The 18416-nt window shown below is 43.9% G+C and overlaps 1 protein-coding gene across 12 annotated transcripts in view; it reads left to right on the forward strand.

Annotated features, from left to right (window-relative positions):
• DOCK9 (dedicator of cytokinesis 9) overlaps positions 1-18416 on the forward strand; it is a 234727-nt gene that overhangs the window by 29853 nt on the left and 186458 nt on the right. Inside the window, exon 1 of one of the 12 annotated variants that reach the window (XM_053304832.1) lies at positions 15795-15821. The exons of 10 other annotated variants lie outside the window; for them this stretch is intronic. In XM_053304832.1, coding sequence (XP_053160807.1) covers positions 15816-15821 — 6 coding nt within the window. In that variant the 5' untranslated portion in view covers positions 15795-15815. Of the gene's footprint in view, positions 1-15794; positions 15822-18416 lie in introns of those variants that run through there. One more of the 12 variants, XM_053304852.1, reaches the window with a different exon arrangement.

An 18416-nucleotide genomic window follows, 5' to 3' on the forward strand; every position in this document is an offset into this window, starting at 1 on the left:
ATGGTAGTCAGTTATTCCGTTTAGACCCTGTAGATTGATCTCTGCTGAGTACTACATTTTCTAATAATCAGAAAGTAGGGAGTCAGATCTAGTGCAACCCCGAGCAAATAAAAGTCAACTGGAAAGTGCAGCTGCTAATTTACTGCATATTTTTACACCGCCCAAAATGTATGTTTCTGGGAGTTTTACAACATTAATTAAAAACAAAAGCAAGAAATTTAAAAGCAAGAAATGTAAAACACAATTTAAAATTTTAAAACAATATTCTAAAAACAATATTTCACATATGCAAAATTATTTTCAAGCCCATTTTAATAATATACAAATTAGGCACCTGGAATTGGAAAGCCAGAATATGGCAACCCCCGGGGAAGTAACTTCCCTGGGGAGAAAGAGGTTGCCAGTTCGAATCCCTGCCGGTATGTTTCCCAGACTATGGGAAATATCTATATCGGGCAGCAGCGATACAGGAAGATGCTGAAAAGCATAATCTCATACTGTGTGAGAGATGGTAATGGTAAACTCCTCCTGTATTCAACCAAATAAAACCACATGGCTCTGTGGTCACCAGGAGTCAACACCGACTTGATGGCACAACTTTACTTACCTGGCAAGATCTTCAAGGGCATGTGGTGACTGAAGAAAGACCGAGTCTTCTGTAAGGGTTTCCTAGGTTAAAGCCTACAAAGGCAGGAAAGGAGTTGGAGGTTCAGTCTCTGCTCAGGTGACAGGTTTTAAAAGGTGCAAAACCTGGTGCCTAGTCGGATGATAGGACAAAAGGGTGCTATTGTTCCCAATCTGCACACTCAAAGGGACTTGCTGAGAGTGATTACACACTGAAGCGCCTTGAATAGGGTTTGGCTTCTAGTGGCCTTCAATGCTTTCAGGTCATTCACATTTTCATTGTTCACTGGAAACTGGACTTTTTCTGAGACCCAAGTTAGCTTAGCAGTGGGAGAGCCTTCTATTTCCAGGTGGATTTCCCACTGATCAAACTCCTATCTGACCCTATTCGAGACTAGGATTTACCTTTCCCTCTTGAATGTCAGAAACCAAGTTCTGTTGCTGACTGTGTTCCTATTCTAAGCCTCCAGTTCCCAATGCATGCAAAGAAAAAGGAGTAAGGGCAAGAAGCAGGCTAACTTTGTTCTGGGGCCATCTCTTGGGAATATAAACTGGATTTTAATATAAATTGAATAGAAGCCTAGCAGAGGAGAGAAAGAGTCCATCCGCTTCCCACCCAGTGCTGCCTGGGATGAGAGACCAGGTGGGTGTTGTGAGCTCTGATATAACCGTGAAAGCCGGTTTTGTCTGGGTGGTGCACAACGCCAAATAATACACACACACAGGGAAAAGCTTATGAGATTTTACTGCTAGCAAGTAAGGCTTTCGGGGTTCACCTAAACCGAGAGCCCCAGTTACAGGTAAGTATTTATACACAGAGGATAGCTTAGTCATCTATCATGGTGTAACAAAAGTCTTAGAAGGAATGCAAAGCCTATCATCAGTGCAGATCCACCTTTGTTTACATTAGAACGAAACAACTGACCATCCCTTAAATTGTGCCAATTTCCCAGCATCCGCCCTTTATAGCCTATTCCATTTCCCCATTCGTTGCCCCTTCCCTTATCTTCCTAGAGGTGTCAGCGAGTTATATGGGCCCCTTGTCTATGTTTCTCTCAACAGCTGCAGCAGATTTACTCCTTAAGAGGTAAAGGCTACCTCCCTGGGCAGAGAGGGCTGGGGGAATTAACCCCTTAGTTTCCAGTGTGAAAGAGGCATAGAGAGTTATGGGACTTCATATTAAGATGGCTGTGCTGTGGTTCCCTAGGCCTTAGTTTTAGGTTAGACTGCCCTCCCAACGTGGATGGTTTTCATGGGTATATCAGCTCCTTCTTCTGTTGCCTGCCTGCTCCTGCTTCCCCTGTGGGTCTACTGCCTCTGGGTAACATCTGTGGGGAATGTGTGCAGGATTGGGACCAGCTCCTGGGTGACTCCGCAGTTCCTCAGGTCATCTGCTCTGGGCTTTATAGAAACACCACTGGTTCCCTTTGGGGGATATCGAGGGTGAGGGCCAGGTTGTTTGCCTTGAGATCCCTTATGGGTGTGTAAAGGAGGGCGGGTATTATAATTGGGCCTCTCTTTGAAATCTTGAGTGAGTTGAGTTTAAATGTGTCTGGGTCTGTCTGGAGATGGGGAGACGGGGTTGTATGCACTGATTATGGGGCAGCTATTCCAGTGGTAGTGGGGAATAGAAGTAACGTTGACAGGTCAGCAGGCCATTGCAAGGGAAGGGAAATCAGAAACCTAATTGCTGTCTCCCCTTCTGGCTGTCCTGTCGGCTCTTTGACCTTGGAAAGCAATGCTATCCACCCACAGAGCCTCGTCTTGCTCCTTTGTAATGCCAGGTCGGTCCAGAATAAACCTGAAATCATCCATGATCTGATTCTGGATGAAGGGGCCAATCTGGTATGTATTACGGAGACTTGGTTGGGTGAGACTGGTGGTCCAGTCTGGTCCCAGGTTCTTCCTCCAGGGTACTCCATTGAAGAGCAGGGGAGGGGAAGTGGGCGGGGAGGTGGAGTGGCTGTAGTCTACAAGAGCAATATCTCCCTTGCCAGGATCCCTGTCGAAGTGTCTGACCATCTTGAATGTGTGTACCTAAGTTTGGGGACCAGGGATAGACTGGGACTTCTGATGGTGTACTGATCGCCCTGCTGCCTGACGGAGTCCCTAACTGAGCTGACAGACTTGATCTCAGGCTTGGCGTTGGAGTCTCCCAGGCTTGTGGTGTTGTGGGACTTCAGTGTTCACTTTGGGACAAATTTGTCTCGGGAGGCTCAGGAGTTCATTGCGGCCATGGACCTATCCCAGGTGGTCTCGGGACCGACACATATTACTGGTCACATGCTTGATCTGTTCTTTCACTCTGAACAGGGTGGTGTTCCATGAGTGGGGACTCCTGTGATTTCCCCTTTGTTACATCTTTGTCACATATATCGCGTGAGCATAGATCTTCAAATGCGCTCTAGGTAATAATCTGTCAGATTCGAGTTGTGTTCTAGTCGTCTGCCTCACCGCTTCAGCCCCCGTAGTTCTTCCGTATACCAAGGGGCCAGTTTCGAAGCGGGTCGGAGAGGACACTTAGGAGCGATCATGTCCACTGCCCTGGTGAGCTGATTATTCCAATTCTCCACCAGAGTGTCGACAGGATCACTATCAGACTGTCTTGGCCGGCCTGATGGATGCTCTCCAATTGGGAATTGACAGAGGAAGTGTGACACAGTTGGTCCTTTTGGATCTCTCAGCAGCTTTCGCTACTATTGATCATAGTATCCTTCTGGAACATCTGAGGGGATTGGAGGTGGGAGGTACTGCTTTGCAGTGGTTCCGATCCTACCCCACAGGCAGATTCCAGCTGGTGTTAGAGGTGTGCACAGAACCGCACCTCTGTGGTCCGGCACAGGGGAGAGGGACTCTTTAAGGATGGGGGAGGGTGTATTTACCCCTCCTGCCACTTTCCCCCCCACCGGCGCGCATGTTTTGTGAAGCATTTGGGGCAGCAGGGTACCTACCTGCCGTCCCCCCCATTCCTCATCAAAAAGCTTCAGAAAGCCTGACTGCGCTTTGAATTGGAGACCATCCATCAGGCCGGCCAAGGCAATCTCCACCCCATAGCCCTCCTGAAAGCCAGTTTGAAATGGGTCTAGATAATTGGTTTCCTCCAAGACCGCCTGGAGCTGGGAGTGCACCACCTTCTCTATCATCTTGCCCAACCATGGAAGCTTGGAGCCTGTAATTATTTAACTCTGAGGGATCCAAGGCAGGCTTCTTCAGAAGTGGTCTAATGATTACCTCAAGACAATCATTGGTACCCTGCCACCCCAAATGCTTCACAGCCAGGCTTTCTGAAGCTTTTTGGTGAGGAACAGGAGGGGTGGCAGGGAGGTACCCTGCCGCCCCAAATTCTTCACAAAACAGGCGTGCCACTGGGGAAAAGCAGCGGGAGGGGTAAGTGCACCCTCCCCCACTCTTAAAGGTCCACCCCCAGCGCTGAACTGCTCCTGTGTCCGGACCGGTCCAGAGGCCTTTAGAATGGCCTCTAGACCAGTCTGTGCACATCCCTAGATGGTGTCTCTTGGAGACTGTTCTTCAAAATCTGAACTTTCTCATGGTGTCCCTCAGGGCTCCGTATTGTCTCCAATGTTGTTTAACATCTACATGAAACCGCTGGGAGAGATCACCAGGAGATTTGGTGAAGGGTGTTATCAATATGCTGATGACACCCAAATCTATTTCTCCATGTTGACATCATCAGGAGAAAGCATAACTGTCCTAAATGCCTGCCGGGAGGCAATATTGGGCTGCATGAGGTATAAACGGAGGCTGAATCCAGATAAGACGGAGGTACTTATTGTGCGGGGTCGAAACTAGGGGTGTGCACGGAACCACACAGTTGCGGTCCGGCACTGTGGAGGGGGTCCCTTTAAGGGCGGGGAGGGGCATGCGGCGCAGCGCGCAAGCTTAACATTTACCCGACGCGACAGGTAGACGGAGGCCCGGTCTACCCATCGCGTCGGGTAAATGTGAAGCTCGCACGCCGCGCCGCGTGTGCAGAAGGCTTGTTGCAGCGTTTTGCAATGAGGAGGCAGAAGGGGCGGCGGGGAGGTATCCTGCCGCCCCAATTTCTACAGAAAATACGGGCGCTGGAGGGGGCAAAGCGGCGGAAGGGGTAAGTAAACCCTCCCCGCCCTTAAAGGGACCCCCTCCACCTGGACCGGACTGGCCAGGTCCGAACCGGTCCGGACCCACCCCTAGTCGAAACTCGGGAGACGATTTTGATCAGCTGGTTCTGGATGGGGTCACACTTCCCCGGAAGGAACAGGTGCACAGTCTGGTGGTGCTTCTGGATCTGAACCTTTCCCTGGTGTCCCAGGTTGAGGCGGTGGCCAGAGGTGCTTTTTATCAGCTTTGGCTGATACGCCAGCTGTGTCCATTTCTTGAGATGAACGACCCCAAAATGGTGGTGCATTTGCTGGTAACATCTAGGCTGGATTACTGCAATGAGCTCTATGTGGGGCTGCCTTTGTACATAGTCCGAAAGCTGCAGTTGGTTCAGAACGCGGCAGCCAGGTTGGTCTCTGGATCATCTAGGAGAGACTGTATTACTCCTGTGTTGAAGGAATTGCATTGGCTGTCAATATGTTTCTGGGCAAAATACCAGTAGCTGGACATTACCTATAAAGCCCTAAACAGCTTAGGCCCTGGGTATTTAAGAGAACATCTTCTTTCCTATGAGCCCCACTGCCTGCTAAGATCATCTGGAGAGGCTCACCTGCGGCTGCCGTCAACTCATCTGGCGGCTAATCGGGAACGGGCCTTCTCACTTGCAGGCCCTGGACTTTGGGATGCGCTCCCTGTTGAAATAAGAGCCTCCCCATCTCTTACAACTTTTAAAAAGGCACTGAAGACACATTTATTCGCCCAGGCTTTTAATCAGATTTAACATTTTAAATGTTAATAATGGGTTTTAAATGTTTTTAATGTTTTAAATGATTTTAATTGTTAATTGATTTAATGTTTTAAATGATTTTAATTGTAATCCGCCCAGAGATGCAAGTGTTGGGTCGTATAGAAATATTTTAAATAAATAAAATAAAAATTTTAAACTGTCAGACTCAGTAGCTCTACTGTGAATGGTAGCACAGTTGAATGAAATGTTCTTAAGTGACTAGTGTACTGCAAGATGCTTTAGAAAGCTCATAAAAGTAAACACTTATCTATCTGTCATTGTATGTTAAAACAACTTTATGGCTGAGCTAATTGGGCTAAATTAATAGTCTTACAGAGTTTCTAGTAGGCAAATATGAATGAAATTGCTGTTTATAGCTGTTCAGTACAATAGTAAATGTGTTCATGTATTTTAAACTGGACTAATGCTAATTCGGGGTGTAAAAATGTTGCCAGATACAATGTCTCTTAGTGTTTGTACAAGTGGAGACTTGTGAACATTCACAACGTTTTTGTTGTTGAGTATAATATGGTCTGTGTCCATTCTTCATTTACAATATTTGCATGTACACACACAAAATGCATGCTACTCCCACCCACTGTTAACATTCCACTCTCACTCATGCATTGTCTGATAGTTGACTACCTTTGTGATAATGTGCTGTTTCCCTTCTTTGTAGCCCTTACGTTCCAGGAGCAACCTCTGTTCCTAGGCACAGTGTTCTTAGTTCTCCTTTTTGTTGTCTCCATTTGAGTGGGACTTTGTTTTTCTGAAGGAAGACTTGTCTTTCATAGCCGCCTTGATCCTACTTGTTAATGATGCTGACATCCTTTTGGCCTTTTTGTATTCCTTTCCTAATTATCTACAGCATAGAATTTGTCTCTTTCACACCTGTTGTACATCACTAGGTGAACATTTTCATTGAGTTATCTTCCATGATTCCAAAATCTGACTCCTGATTAGTAATTGGCAGCTCAAGCCCGTTAGTGTACATGTGAAATTTAGGGGTTTTATTGCCCATGTGCATCATTTTATACTTAGTTACATTGACCTGCACTTGCTATTTTACAGCAAGCAGCTCCAGACAGCCCTAGTTAACACATTTTGCTCAAGTTGAAGCTTCCAAGGGAAGCCCCTATGTAGAGTTTGTTGCAGTAATCAAGCTGTAAAGTGGATAAGGCATAGGTAACCATTGGCCATATCTGCTTTTTTGAGTGCTTTCTAGATCAAAACTCGCTCCATGAGCTATACTTGCAAGGAAGTAAACTGCAAGCTATAGAGCACTGATATTTTGTTGTGTTCAACTCTATTCAGTTGATAGGCCCTACATTTTACACCAGTTGAAGCTTTTGAGTAATCTTCAAGGGTAGCTCCATGTAGAGGGCAGTAATGGAGGTTATGAAAGTGTGAATGATAGTAGGTAGGTCTATGGGCAAACATAGTTGCTAGGGATGTGCTTGAAACACAAAATGCTTGAAATGTTTCATCGAAACAGCAGCCAAGCCAGCTGTTGCAAGGAAACAAACTCAGAATGTTGCGAGTGCCATTTTGAAGGCTGTTTTTACGAGGAGATCTGGCCTACTGATTGGGGTTGGCGGGTAGACCAGGCTTCTGCCCCAGACTTGGAATGTAGACCAGTCCTCCAAGGCAGGCTGACATCCTAAGTCTGGGGCAGAGGCCTGGTCTGCCTGCTCAGCTCTCCCCGAAAAAACAGCTCTCCAAAATGGTACTTGAAATGTTGTGACTTGAGATGGGGGTTTTTTGTTAGGAGCTCGAAACAGGCACTTTATTTTAGGGGCATTTTGTTTCACGTTTTGAACTCGAAACATTTGCACATCCCTGATAGTTGCAGTCTTCTCAAAGGGTGTAGTTAGTAAAAAGTGTTCTTGCAGGCTTGTGTGGGTTAAGCCAGTAAATGGAATGGATGGGCGTGGAAAGAATTCTCATCTGCCAACTGAGACACGTCTGACACAAAGCTTTTATTAAAGGACACCAATGATGGAGTGAAAGCAAAACAGATTAATAGGATTGCTAACCTTCCTGTTCAAATGTTATTGTCAGCTGCATGACTCACAGAGTAACTAGGGATGTGCAAACTGGCTTGACATTGAGCTGGTTCAGTTCAACAGTCTGGGGTTCGGTTCGAGCCAGATTCAGTTCTACCCCGGACCGAACACCCCCAACTGTTTGGGGGGGGGTTGCGAGCTTTAAAACATTTTTTTAAACCTTTACTCACTTTGGGGGAGTTCCTTGAGGCGGTGAGGGTGGGTGGGGCAGAGGTACTTCCTCCCCTCGCCGGCCTCCGTTATTGCTGCCAGCAGCCTGTTTGGACAGTTTTTTGGCCTGTTGGGGCCTTCGAACTTTGGCACAGCAGCCATTTTGGATTCCACCGTGCTTGTGCAGTTGGCCTCTGTGAAGCCTGGGTCATGCCAGGCCTCACAGAGGCCAATTGCATAAGTGCAATGGCATCCAAAATGGCTGCCGCACAGAAGTACTTAGGCCCAAACAGATTGAAAAACTGGCCAACAGTAGCAGCAATAAGGGAGGCCGGTGGGGGGAGGGGGAACCTCCGTGGATCTCCCTGCCACCTCAAAGAACTCCCCTGAAGCGAGTAAAGGTTAAAAAAAAATGTTTTAAAGCTCACAAAACCCCCAGACTGAAACGAACTGGCGGGGGGGGGGAGGTTCGAGGGGGTGCCAGACCGAATTGGCCCGGTCAGGTATGAATTCGATCCGGACTTGAACCGAACCGGGCCAGCCGGTTGCGTGCTCATCCCTAAGAATAACAGGTACAGCTTTCTTTGGCACTGCATCCTCATTCTAAGTATGACTGAGCCTGTTGCATAACTATCTGTCAAACTGCTTCAAAGGTACAGCCACCCTGTGTCCGTAATGTTCAGTCAGTGCAAGTTCACTTGGAAGTGACCCTATCATTGTCCATCTGTTATTATTTGAGAGAAGGACCTTGAAATATGTTATAAAAGTAAATACAAGTATCCACATACTTATATACTTTATAGTGAAAAAGAGGTTTGAAGCAAATAATGTCTGTTATTGGTTTTTAATCATTAATTTCACAAACCAGGTGCCACAGCATTCTTGTTCTTCTTGAAATCTGGTCAAAATAGCAAAACTGAATTTAAACTTTCATTATCCCATACAAAAAAATAGATGCACTAGCTAAAAGTAGACTCTGCTTCATGTAGACATTTCAAATCCGGTAGTGCAGATGGGAGTCAAGTGAGCAGTGATTCTGAGAAACAGAGCATTACTTCATCTGATGTGAAAATACTGAGGTGAAAGAGAGAGCAACTTTACCAGCAGCCTGGAAAATATTTCAACTTTTTTTGCTCCAGTATGAAACCTTGGGCTGTCTGAGCATGGTGCACTTAAAATATGTGTTCAAGCACTTTTCAAATTTGTCACATACATGATGATATCCTTGCCAACCACCCTGTAACTAGTGCCATTTTACTGATGGGGAGGGCTGAAGTGGAAAGTAAGCAGCTTGCCTAATTCTACACCGTGAATTCTTGTCTGAGGTGAGACTTAAATTTTACTAGCTTGCACTTGGTCATCCCAAGTTATTGAAACTTGTTTTCTAGCAATGATCTCCCAAGCATGTTCAAGTTCACTAAGGTTCAAAATCCAGTCATCTCATGGCTTCAAAGCTCAGTTGAGGGTACATTAAAGTGGTCTCTCTTATATTTAGCAGAGGAGAACTGTCCTTATTTAATGCAGCATAGTGCCTCTTCAGTTGCTGGTGTCTTTCTGGATATATGTTTGGATGGTGAGACCTTTTGGTTCAGAAAACAATTTTCTCATACATCTTGCTATGTAAACTGCTTTAAGAATGCCTTTATTGAAAACTGGTGTATAAATATTTTAATTAAAATTAATCTGCATGAGCAAGTGATGTCTTCCACTTACAAATGAAGAACTTTTCTACCAGAGCTTATTGTTGCAAAGATCTTTTTTTTACCTAGTGGTTATGAATTGTTGTTATTTCTTGTTTACTCAGTCAGACGGGTGTTTTTGACTGGTTTGTTTTATACAGACATCGAGTCCTTCCCAAGGACCTGGGATGGCTGAATCTTATTATCAATATTGCTGTTATTATTATAGATATTGTCGCAAAATATAGGCTGTTCCCAGTAAAGTTGCTTTTTGTAATTGGCTGATGGTGATTTCTGTGGCCCTATGGTGTTGAGGTGCTCTTCAAGGTCTTTTGGAATTGCACCTAGGGCACCAATTACTACTGGGATTATTTTGGTCGTCTTCTGCCACAGCCTTTCAATTTTAGTTTGTAGATATTTGTATTTTGTTGTTTTTCTGTTACTTTTTCTTCTATTCTGCTATCACGTGGTATTGCTGTGTTGATTATTTTGACTTATTTTTCTTTCGTCTTGACTACAGTTCTCTCTGGTGTATTGTGTGGCATATGTTTGTCTGTTTGTAGTCGAAAGTCCCACAATATTTTTGTATCTTCATTTTCTACAACTTTTTCAATTTTATGGTCCCACCAATTTTTGGCTACAGGTAGCTTGTATTTTTTTGCAGATGTTCCAGTGTATCATCCCTGCTACTTTGTCATGCCTTTGTTTGTAGTCAGTCTGTGCGATCTTTTTACAACAGCTGATTAGGTGGTCCACTGTTTCATCTGCTTCTTTACAAAGGTGGCACTTGCTGTTTTGATTTTTCGACTTTTGCTCTTATTGCACTTGTTCTTAGTGCATGTTCTTGTACAGCCAGTATTAGAGCCTCTGTTTCTTTCTTCAGGTTGCCATTCTTAAGCCACTGCCAGGACTTGGTGATGTTTGATTTTCCGGTTATATTGTGCAAATATTGACCATGCAGTGGTTTATTTTTCCATTTTTCTGCTCGGTTCTTGACTTGTTCTTTCTTGTAGGCCTGCTTCGTTTCATTGGTGTTGAATGGTTTCTCGTTATTGACCATTTGAAGTGCATCTTCTTCACTGTCCTTGATATATTCTTCAAGGCCTCTTTTCTCCTCCTCTACTGTTTGATGGACTTGCAGCATTCTTCTTCCACCTGAGCTGCGAGGGAGGTATAGCCTATCTACATCACTGCAGGGTGCAGAGCATATGATGATGATCATCATCATCATTTAACTTGCATATCAGCCCATAACTTATTAAAGTCTAAAAATTTCCAACTCACATCAATGTCTTGAACTGAAACCTTTGAGAACTCAGAACTCATAAAGATGTATATTTGGTGGTGCTTGGCATATGCCCATGTTTTATGACACAAGAGATCCAGCTAATATATAGTTTGTATTGACATTGTGCTGAGCTCTGCATAGGAAAAATTCAGACTGTTCACATTTTAATCTCTAATAAGAGTGTGTGTGTGTGTGTGTGTGTGTGTGTGTGTGTGTGTGTGTGAGAGAGAGAGAGAGAGAGAGAAAATAAATGAAAATTCTGATAGTTTGTGCAGATGCATGTTTATACAAGAACTGGATAGCAGCCAAATACTAAAGTGATCAGTAATTCCAGATGAAAACAAACTACCTTTCAAGAAACAGGTCACGATGGTGTTGAAGACTTGGGAATGAACTTTTGCTCTTCCTCCCTCACAGCCGTTGTTCTCTTTCACAGCCCCTTGAGGATAGAAGGAAGAATAGAACACTAGGAGGCAGCTTGGGAAGATTAGGCCTCCCTTTGAGGGTCTGAATTTGGCTTCTGGGCTGCCAATTATAAAACTCGACCACACCACAGCAATTTTTGAAGCTTTCTTAGTATCATTATTAAATTAACCTAGCAACTTCAAATAGCTGCATTACAATAGAATTTGTAGGGAAAGGTTTGGATCTCAAGACTGATTTAAGGAGGGAGAGAGAATGTCCTCCCACACTGTACACTTAAAATACACTGTCCAAATAGTACTACTGAGCACTGCTCAATGGTATAATCTTTTACAGTTTGCCTTCCATTCTCATTAGTGATTCCTGTGAGCAAATGTGACAGTTTGACACATTCTGCTTAGCTGATGGCTTAGGGATTCACTTGATGTATGTTGCTTTCATCCTGATCTATGTGGTTCATAAGGCATATCAGGTCTCTTCTTGGATTTGATTTTATAAATATAAATTGTAAGTCCTATCTGAGATGTCTAATGTGCAGTACCTGGGGAAATGAGGGCCTATAGGCAAGTCTTGTTACTTGCAGATTCTCTATACACAGTTTCGTGCATTTGCAGGTGTCTAATTGGCACCTGGTTTCATTATCCATCCATGCATACAAAAAGGTTAAAACCCACATATCCATGGTTCCTAGAGTGCCAAAAGTGACTGTGGAGGCCACTTCTGGCTGCCATTTTGTCTGGAGGAATTAGGAGGAGCAATTTTGTGGCTCATTTCTTCAGAACAATAGGGACAGCCCTGCTGGATCAGGCCCAAGGCCTATCTAGTCCTGCATCCTGTTTCACACAGTGGCCCACCAGATGCAGAGGTGCATCTAGGTAATTTAGGAGCCTGGGCCTAAAGGCCTTTGGAGGATCCCCCACTGCAAGTTAAGCATCATTTTTTAACACATGGGTTCTTGAGGGCAAAAACCACACCATCCAGGACAGACTAAAGACAATTTGGGGGTTCCCAGGGAGTGTGGAGGCCCTGGACTTCGGCCCCAAAGTCCAGTGGTAAGAATTCCTCTGAGAAGCCCACAGGCAAGAGGTGAGGGCATGCCCTTTCTCCTGCTCTTGCTCCCCTGCAACTAGTACTGAGAGGCATTGTGCCTCTGAGGCTGGAGGTGGCTCACAATGGCTACAGACTAGCAGCCATTGATAGACAATGAAAACAGAACAAAACATTTTTCTTCATCAATTTTTTCTGTTTGTGGTTTCGAGAGCATTTTGCAGATGGGGGGCACATTTTGCAGATGGAGCTCCCTGAGCACATGGGAGCACAGTACAGTAAACCATTTTAATTATTTTAATGTTTTTCCATGGTCCATTCTGTAACCTCACCCCCCTTTTCCATAGGCATAATGCCTCGTTACTTGCGATTTCATTACTTGTGGTAGTAGGTGAGGAACTGAACCCCTTTAAGTAATGAGGTTAGCCATTATTTTCTTTTGGCTCAACTTTTAGCTAAACAAGATGCCTTCAAAACCTTTTTAGTTTTGTAAATTCATGATGAAGCTGACTAAATTTGGATATTCCACATTAGTATCTATGTCATGGTGGTTATAGTGATAAACAGTTATCACTTTTCTGCCACCATTGTAATTGTTTGCAGAATAGCTATTCCAGGTAATTGGAAGCCTTTTACATCAGGACATGCAGAAAAGAGTAAGAACTGAATATCCAACAGTTTTCAAATAAAGGTGTTTGTATTTGTTTTGAACTTGACCCCTCATTAAGGGCAATACCACCTGATCTCCCTTGGGCTCCTGCTTGTCTTTTTACTATGGATACTTTTCAGCTTGAGCAGCTTAAGAATGTAGACAGAATCCTTGGAAAGTTGATCCCCATCACCTGAGTGCTTGACTCGTGTCCACCTTGGTGAATTTAAGGCAGCCAGAGGTGAGATTGGCTGAGAGGTGGTAAGAGTGATCCACACTTAGAGGCGAAGATACCAACTTACTTAAAGTTGGCAGTGGTGAGACTGCAGTTGAAAAAACTCTTACTTGCTCCACTGTATTGGATAATTGCCAATCATAATTTAACATTCCATTTTTGGCAAAGTGCTAATGGACATGGTGGCCTCTAAACTCCAGGTTTTTCTGTATGAAACTGATTATGCCAGCCTGTTTAAATCCAGCATCCAATCTAATTATGGACTGAGCCTTAGTTGGATGATAAGAGCTAGATGAGGAGTGTATCCCTGTTGGATTTTCTAGATTTCTTTGCAGCTTTATAAACAGTCAGCCAAGATATTCTCCTGGAAATCATATTTGGATTGGGACTAGGGATTCTGGAAGATGATGCTGTGGGACTGCTCCCTTGAGGCCTTTGGCAGTAGGCATATGGTGTCCTGGAGTACTCCATTTTGTTCCCTGTGTTGCTTCCCCCCACCTTCCCAGGAGTACGGAAAGACCAGTGTGCCCTGAGAGGAAGGCATGAAAGCAGGCACCCAGGCCAGGGAGCTCTTGTCCCCAATTCCTGAAAAGACCAACAGCCTGAGACAACATTTTATTACTCTTCTGTTGTTTGCTTCCTTTAATATTGTAAACCGCTTTGGGTGCCTTTGTCAAGGCAGAAAGGTGGTATAAACATGTAGTAAATAAATTATAAATAAATTACATCTACATGAAACCATATTGAGATTTGTTGCCACCCATTTGAGACTGCTTTTCTTAGCTTTATCGACTATGAAAAAGCATTTGATAGACTCAAGCACGACAAGCTAATAGAGATGTTATATAGCATAGGACTTGATATAAGAGATATTGACATTATTAAGGATGCATACCGGAACCAAAAAAAAAAATTGAAGAAACAGACTGGATAGACATTAAAAGAGGAGTCCAAAAAGGATGCATCCTCTCTAGCATACTCTAAAATCTCTATTCAGAGAAAATAATACAAGATGCCTTAGTTGAAAGGGATGAGGGGGGGAAATAAATGGTGTCAACATTAACAACCCAAGATATTATAGGATTAATTAATTAATTTTATTACATTTTATATCCTGCTCTTCCTCCAAGAAGCCCAGAGCAGTGTACTACATACTTAAGTTTCTCCTCACAACAACCCTGTGAAGTAGGTTAGGCCGAGAGAAAAGTGACTGGCCCAGAGTTACACAGCAAGTGTCATGGCTGAATGGGGATTTGAACTTGGGTCTCCCGGTCCTAGTCCAGCACTCTAACCACTACACCATGCTGGCTCACATGATGACACAGTCATTTTAGCTACTTCCTAGGAAGACCTACAAAACCTAATCATAGAAATAACAACACGTGAAGAAATGGGCCTTAAAATAAATGCAAAAGACTAAAGCAATGTACATCGGTAAAACAAATATTTCCCTCAAAATACAATGCAATAACAAAAATCTAGACCAAGTAGAAAATTGCTGTTATCGAGGGAAAAACCATTATCATGATAATGACCAAACAAAAGAAATCTGAAGCCACATAGGTCAAGCAAGGACAACATTTAACCAAATGAAGATCTTGCTCTGTGAGAGTAAAATCGATTTGCAATTCCGAATCAGAATGATGAAATGCTACATTTGGTCTCTCCTTCTGTATGGGCCATCAAGAAAAAAGTACATGAGAAACTGGAAGTCTTTGAGATGTGTCTCAGAAGAATACTCAAGACTAAATGGACTAGCAGAACAACAAATGAAGTACTTCAAAAAGCAGAAACACATAAACAAATACAGATAATCAAAGCTCGCATATAATCACAAACTTGCGTATTGTGGACATATCCTCATAGAAGTAAATTATCAAAATCTACTTCTAACACTAGAAGCAAAGCTAGCAGGAAAAAGATCACGAGGAATGAGGAAGAAGGGATGGATGGATGACCTGAAGGATTGGCTAGAAATGGACACAAAAGATATCATCCGTGATTCTAGGGACAATCCATGATCTATGGTTTTTGCTGACTGCCAACCCCCCAATTGGAAAAGGCATATGAAGAGAGAGAGAGAGATTTGAGACTTGGAATTTGTTGCCACCCATTTGTAGAAAGGGCAGCTTGCATGCCCTTTCTCCTTACCCTTTCAAACCAAGGAGTCTATGAAGGTCTGAACTGGGATGCCTGTCTACGTTGCGGTTGGGAGATTGCTGCTCAGTTCCTTGGCTGCTGGTCTATGATGTTATACAGCATTCCATCTTGCTTCCTGTGTTTAACATATACCATAATTTTTGGTAGAAACACCGCAGCGGGTACATTTTAAAAACTTGTTTTTCACTGCCTGTGATGTTATGCCAATGAGATGTTGACTCGGGAATTTGGAACAAGCCAGAATAGTGCTCCCGCAACCACACACACACACACACACACACACACACACACAAACAAAAGCATGATGTCCCCCACTAACTGTGGCATTTACACCAATGTGGCGTTTATGCGGGCTTTCTGAAAATTTTCAACCTTTCCCCCTTACTGTGGCGTTTCTGCCGATGCGGCATTGCTGTTGAAAATTATGGTATATGAAACCACTTAGGAGGTAATTGGGAGACTTGGGATTTGTTGTCACGCATTTGCAAATGATACACAACTTGCATGCTCTCTTCCTTTCTGTCTCAGGCCAAGGAGGCTGTGGAGGTCTGAACTGATTCATGAAGTCAGTAATAGACTGGATATGGGCAAACAAAATGAAGCTTAATGCAGGTAAGACAGAGGTAGTCTTGGTCAGTAGGCTAGCTGAGCCAGTGATAAGGGTTCAACCTGTTCCTCAAGGGGAGTGCTATCAGGTCCTGGATCAGGTTCTCGGCTTGAGGTTGCTTTTGGACCTAGTGGTAGTGGTAGCCAATTGGGCCATCAGCTTAATCTAAAGGGCCAACAGCACTTGTCCCTGGAGAAAGGAAACTGGTTACATATAGATTACGTTGTAATGTGCTGTACATGGGCCTGCCCTTAAAAAGTGTTCAGAAACTTCACTTGTCTCAATATGCGTCCTCTAGAGTGTTAACCAGAGTTGCTACTACTACAGATATTTATATACCACTTTTCAACAAAGGTTCCCAAAGCAGTTTAAATAGATAAAGAATAAATAAATAAGATGGGCCCCATCCCCAAAGCATTCACAGTCTAAAAAGAAACATAAGATAGACAGCAGTGACAGTCGCTGGAGGGGTACTGTGCTGGGGCTGGATAGGGCCAGTTGCTCTTCCCCACTAAATAAAGAGAATCACCACTTTAAAAGGGTGCCTTTCCCCCCAGTTAACAGGTTTGATAATACATGTTACTCCAATTTTGTGCCAGTTGCACTGGTTCCCTGTTCATTTCCAGGCTGAATTGAACGTGCTCAAGCTATCTTATTTTAAGGACCTAAACAGTTTGAGGCTGGCATAGCTTCCTCCATTCCTATAGTCCTGCTTGTCCTCTATGATCAGCTGAGGTAGCCCTTTTCATTGTCCTGCCACCAGCCAAGCTACAGTTGGCAGGAATGAAAGCAAAATACTTGTTGGTAGTAGCAGGGCTCAGATCATGCAGCTCCCTACTCAAAGAGACACATCTTGCCAGGGGTTAATGAATTCTGGTTGACCTTGATGATCAGTCAAAAATATGTGATTGCCAGGTCCCTCCTCCCCAAGAATGGGGATTTATTTGAATACTAGCTGGGCTGGGCACAGAGCATCTGTGCCTCCGGCTGGCTTAACCACCACCGCTGCCTTTTTCTCGTGAGAGCTGCCATGCATGGGATTAGCGATGCGTACATTTAAGAGAATTAAATATATTGATTCTTTTTTTAAAAAATGATCCCCTGCCTTTTGCTGCATAGCCCTCTACAAGGTGGGCTATAAATATAATAAAAAACATCCTAAAATGCGGTTAAGTGAGAGAGAAATACAGAATATATAACCAACAGCAATAAAAGCTAAGTTATCAATAGCAACCACAGCATTAAAAAATGTCAGTGTTCTCTGGAAGAGAAATGCTTTCACAATCTTTTTGATGAACACAACGAAAGAGTCATAGTGGCTATATCTGGGGAGAGAATTCCATAACTATGATGCTGCCACAAGAAAAAACCTTGCGCTGGTCCTCTTCTAACAAATACAAGATGGTATAGAGCAGGAGTGAGCAGTTTTTAGGCTTTCTGGAGCTACTTTTTAAACTTTTTTTTTTTTTTGCCAGAGCCTTGGCTGCTAACAGCACAGAATAGCAGTTGGGAAGGTAGAGCCTGTTATAAAATGGTGACTTGGGTAAAGGTTTTGACCTGTCTTGTTGCTACTAACAACTGAATAAAGTTATTGAATGTGTGTACTTAAGTTTGGGGACCAGGGATAGACTGGGACTTCTGTTGGTGTACCGATTGCCCTTCTGCCCAACAGAGTCCCTAACTAAGCTGACAGACTTGGTCTTAGGTTATTTATTTATTTATTCGTTCGTTCGTTCAATTTCTATACCACCCTTCCAAAAATGGCTCAGGGCAGTTTATATAGACAAATAAACAAATAAGATGGAACCCTGTCCACAAAGGGCTCACAATCTAAAAAGAAACATAAGATAAATACCAGCAACAGTCACTGGAGGTTCTGTGCTGGGGGTAGATAGGGCCAGTTACTCTCCTCCTGCTAAATAAAGAGAATCATCACATTAAAAGGTGCCTCTTTGCCAAGTTAGCAGGGACTAGGTTTGGCGCTGGAGTACCCCAGGCTTGTAGTGGTGGGGGACTTCAATGTTCACTTTGGGACCAATTTGTCTGGGGTGGCTCAGGAGTTCATAGCAGCCATGACAACTATGGGCTTATCCCGTGGTCTCGGGACCAGTGCATATTGCTGGTCAAACACTTGATTTGGTCTTTCACTCTGAACAGGGTGGTGTTCCATGGGTGGGGACTCCTATGATTCTCCCATTGTCATGGGTTTACCACCATCTGGTTAAAGTTGGACTCACAACCACGTCCCACCTTTGCAGGGGTGAGGGGCCCAGTAGGATGCTCCTCTCGAGAAGATAATTGGATCCAATAGTATTTCAAGAAGTCCTGGAGGGATTTAGTGTCGGCTCTGCCAGTGTCCCTGTCGACACTCTGGTGGAGAATTGGAACAATCAACTCACCAGGGCAGTGGACACAATCACTCCTAAGCATCCTCTCCAGCTTGCTTCGAAACTGGCCCCTTGGTATACAGAAGAACAATGGTGGTTGAAGCAGTGAGGTAGATGACTAGAGCGCAAGTGGAGAAAGACTCGAATCTGACAGATTATCACATAGAGCACATTTGAAGATCTATGCTCAGGCAATACGTGCGACGAAGAAGC

This window comes from Hemicordylus capensis, chromosome 3 (assembly GCF_027244095.1).
Source record: "Hemicordylus capensis ecotype Gifberg chromosome 3, rHemCap1.1.pri, whole genome shotgun sequence".
In the NCBI taxonomy this organism is placed as follows: domain Eukaryota; kingdom Metazoa; phylum Chordata; class Lepidosauria; order Squamata; family Cordylidae; genus Hemicordylus; species Hemicordylus capensis.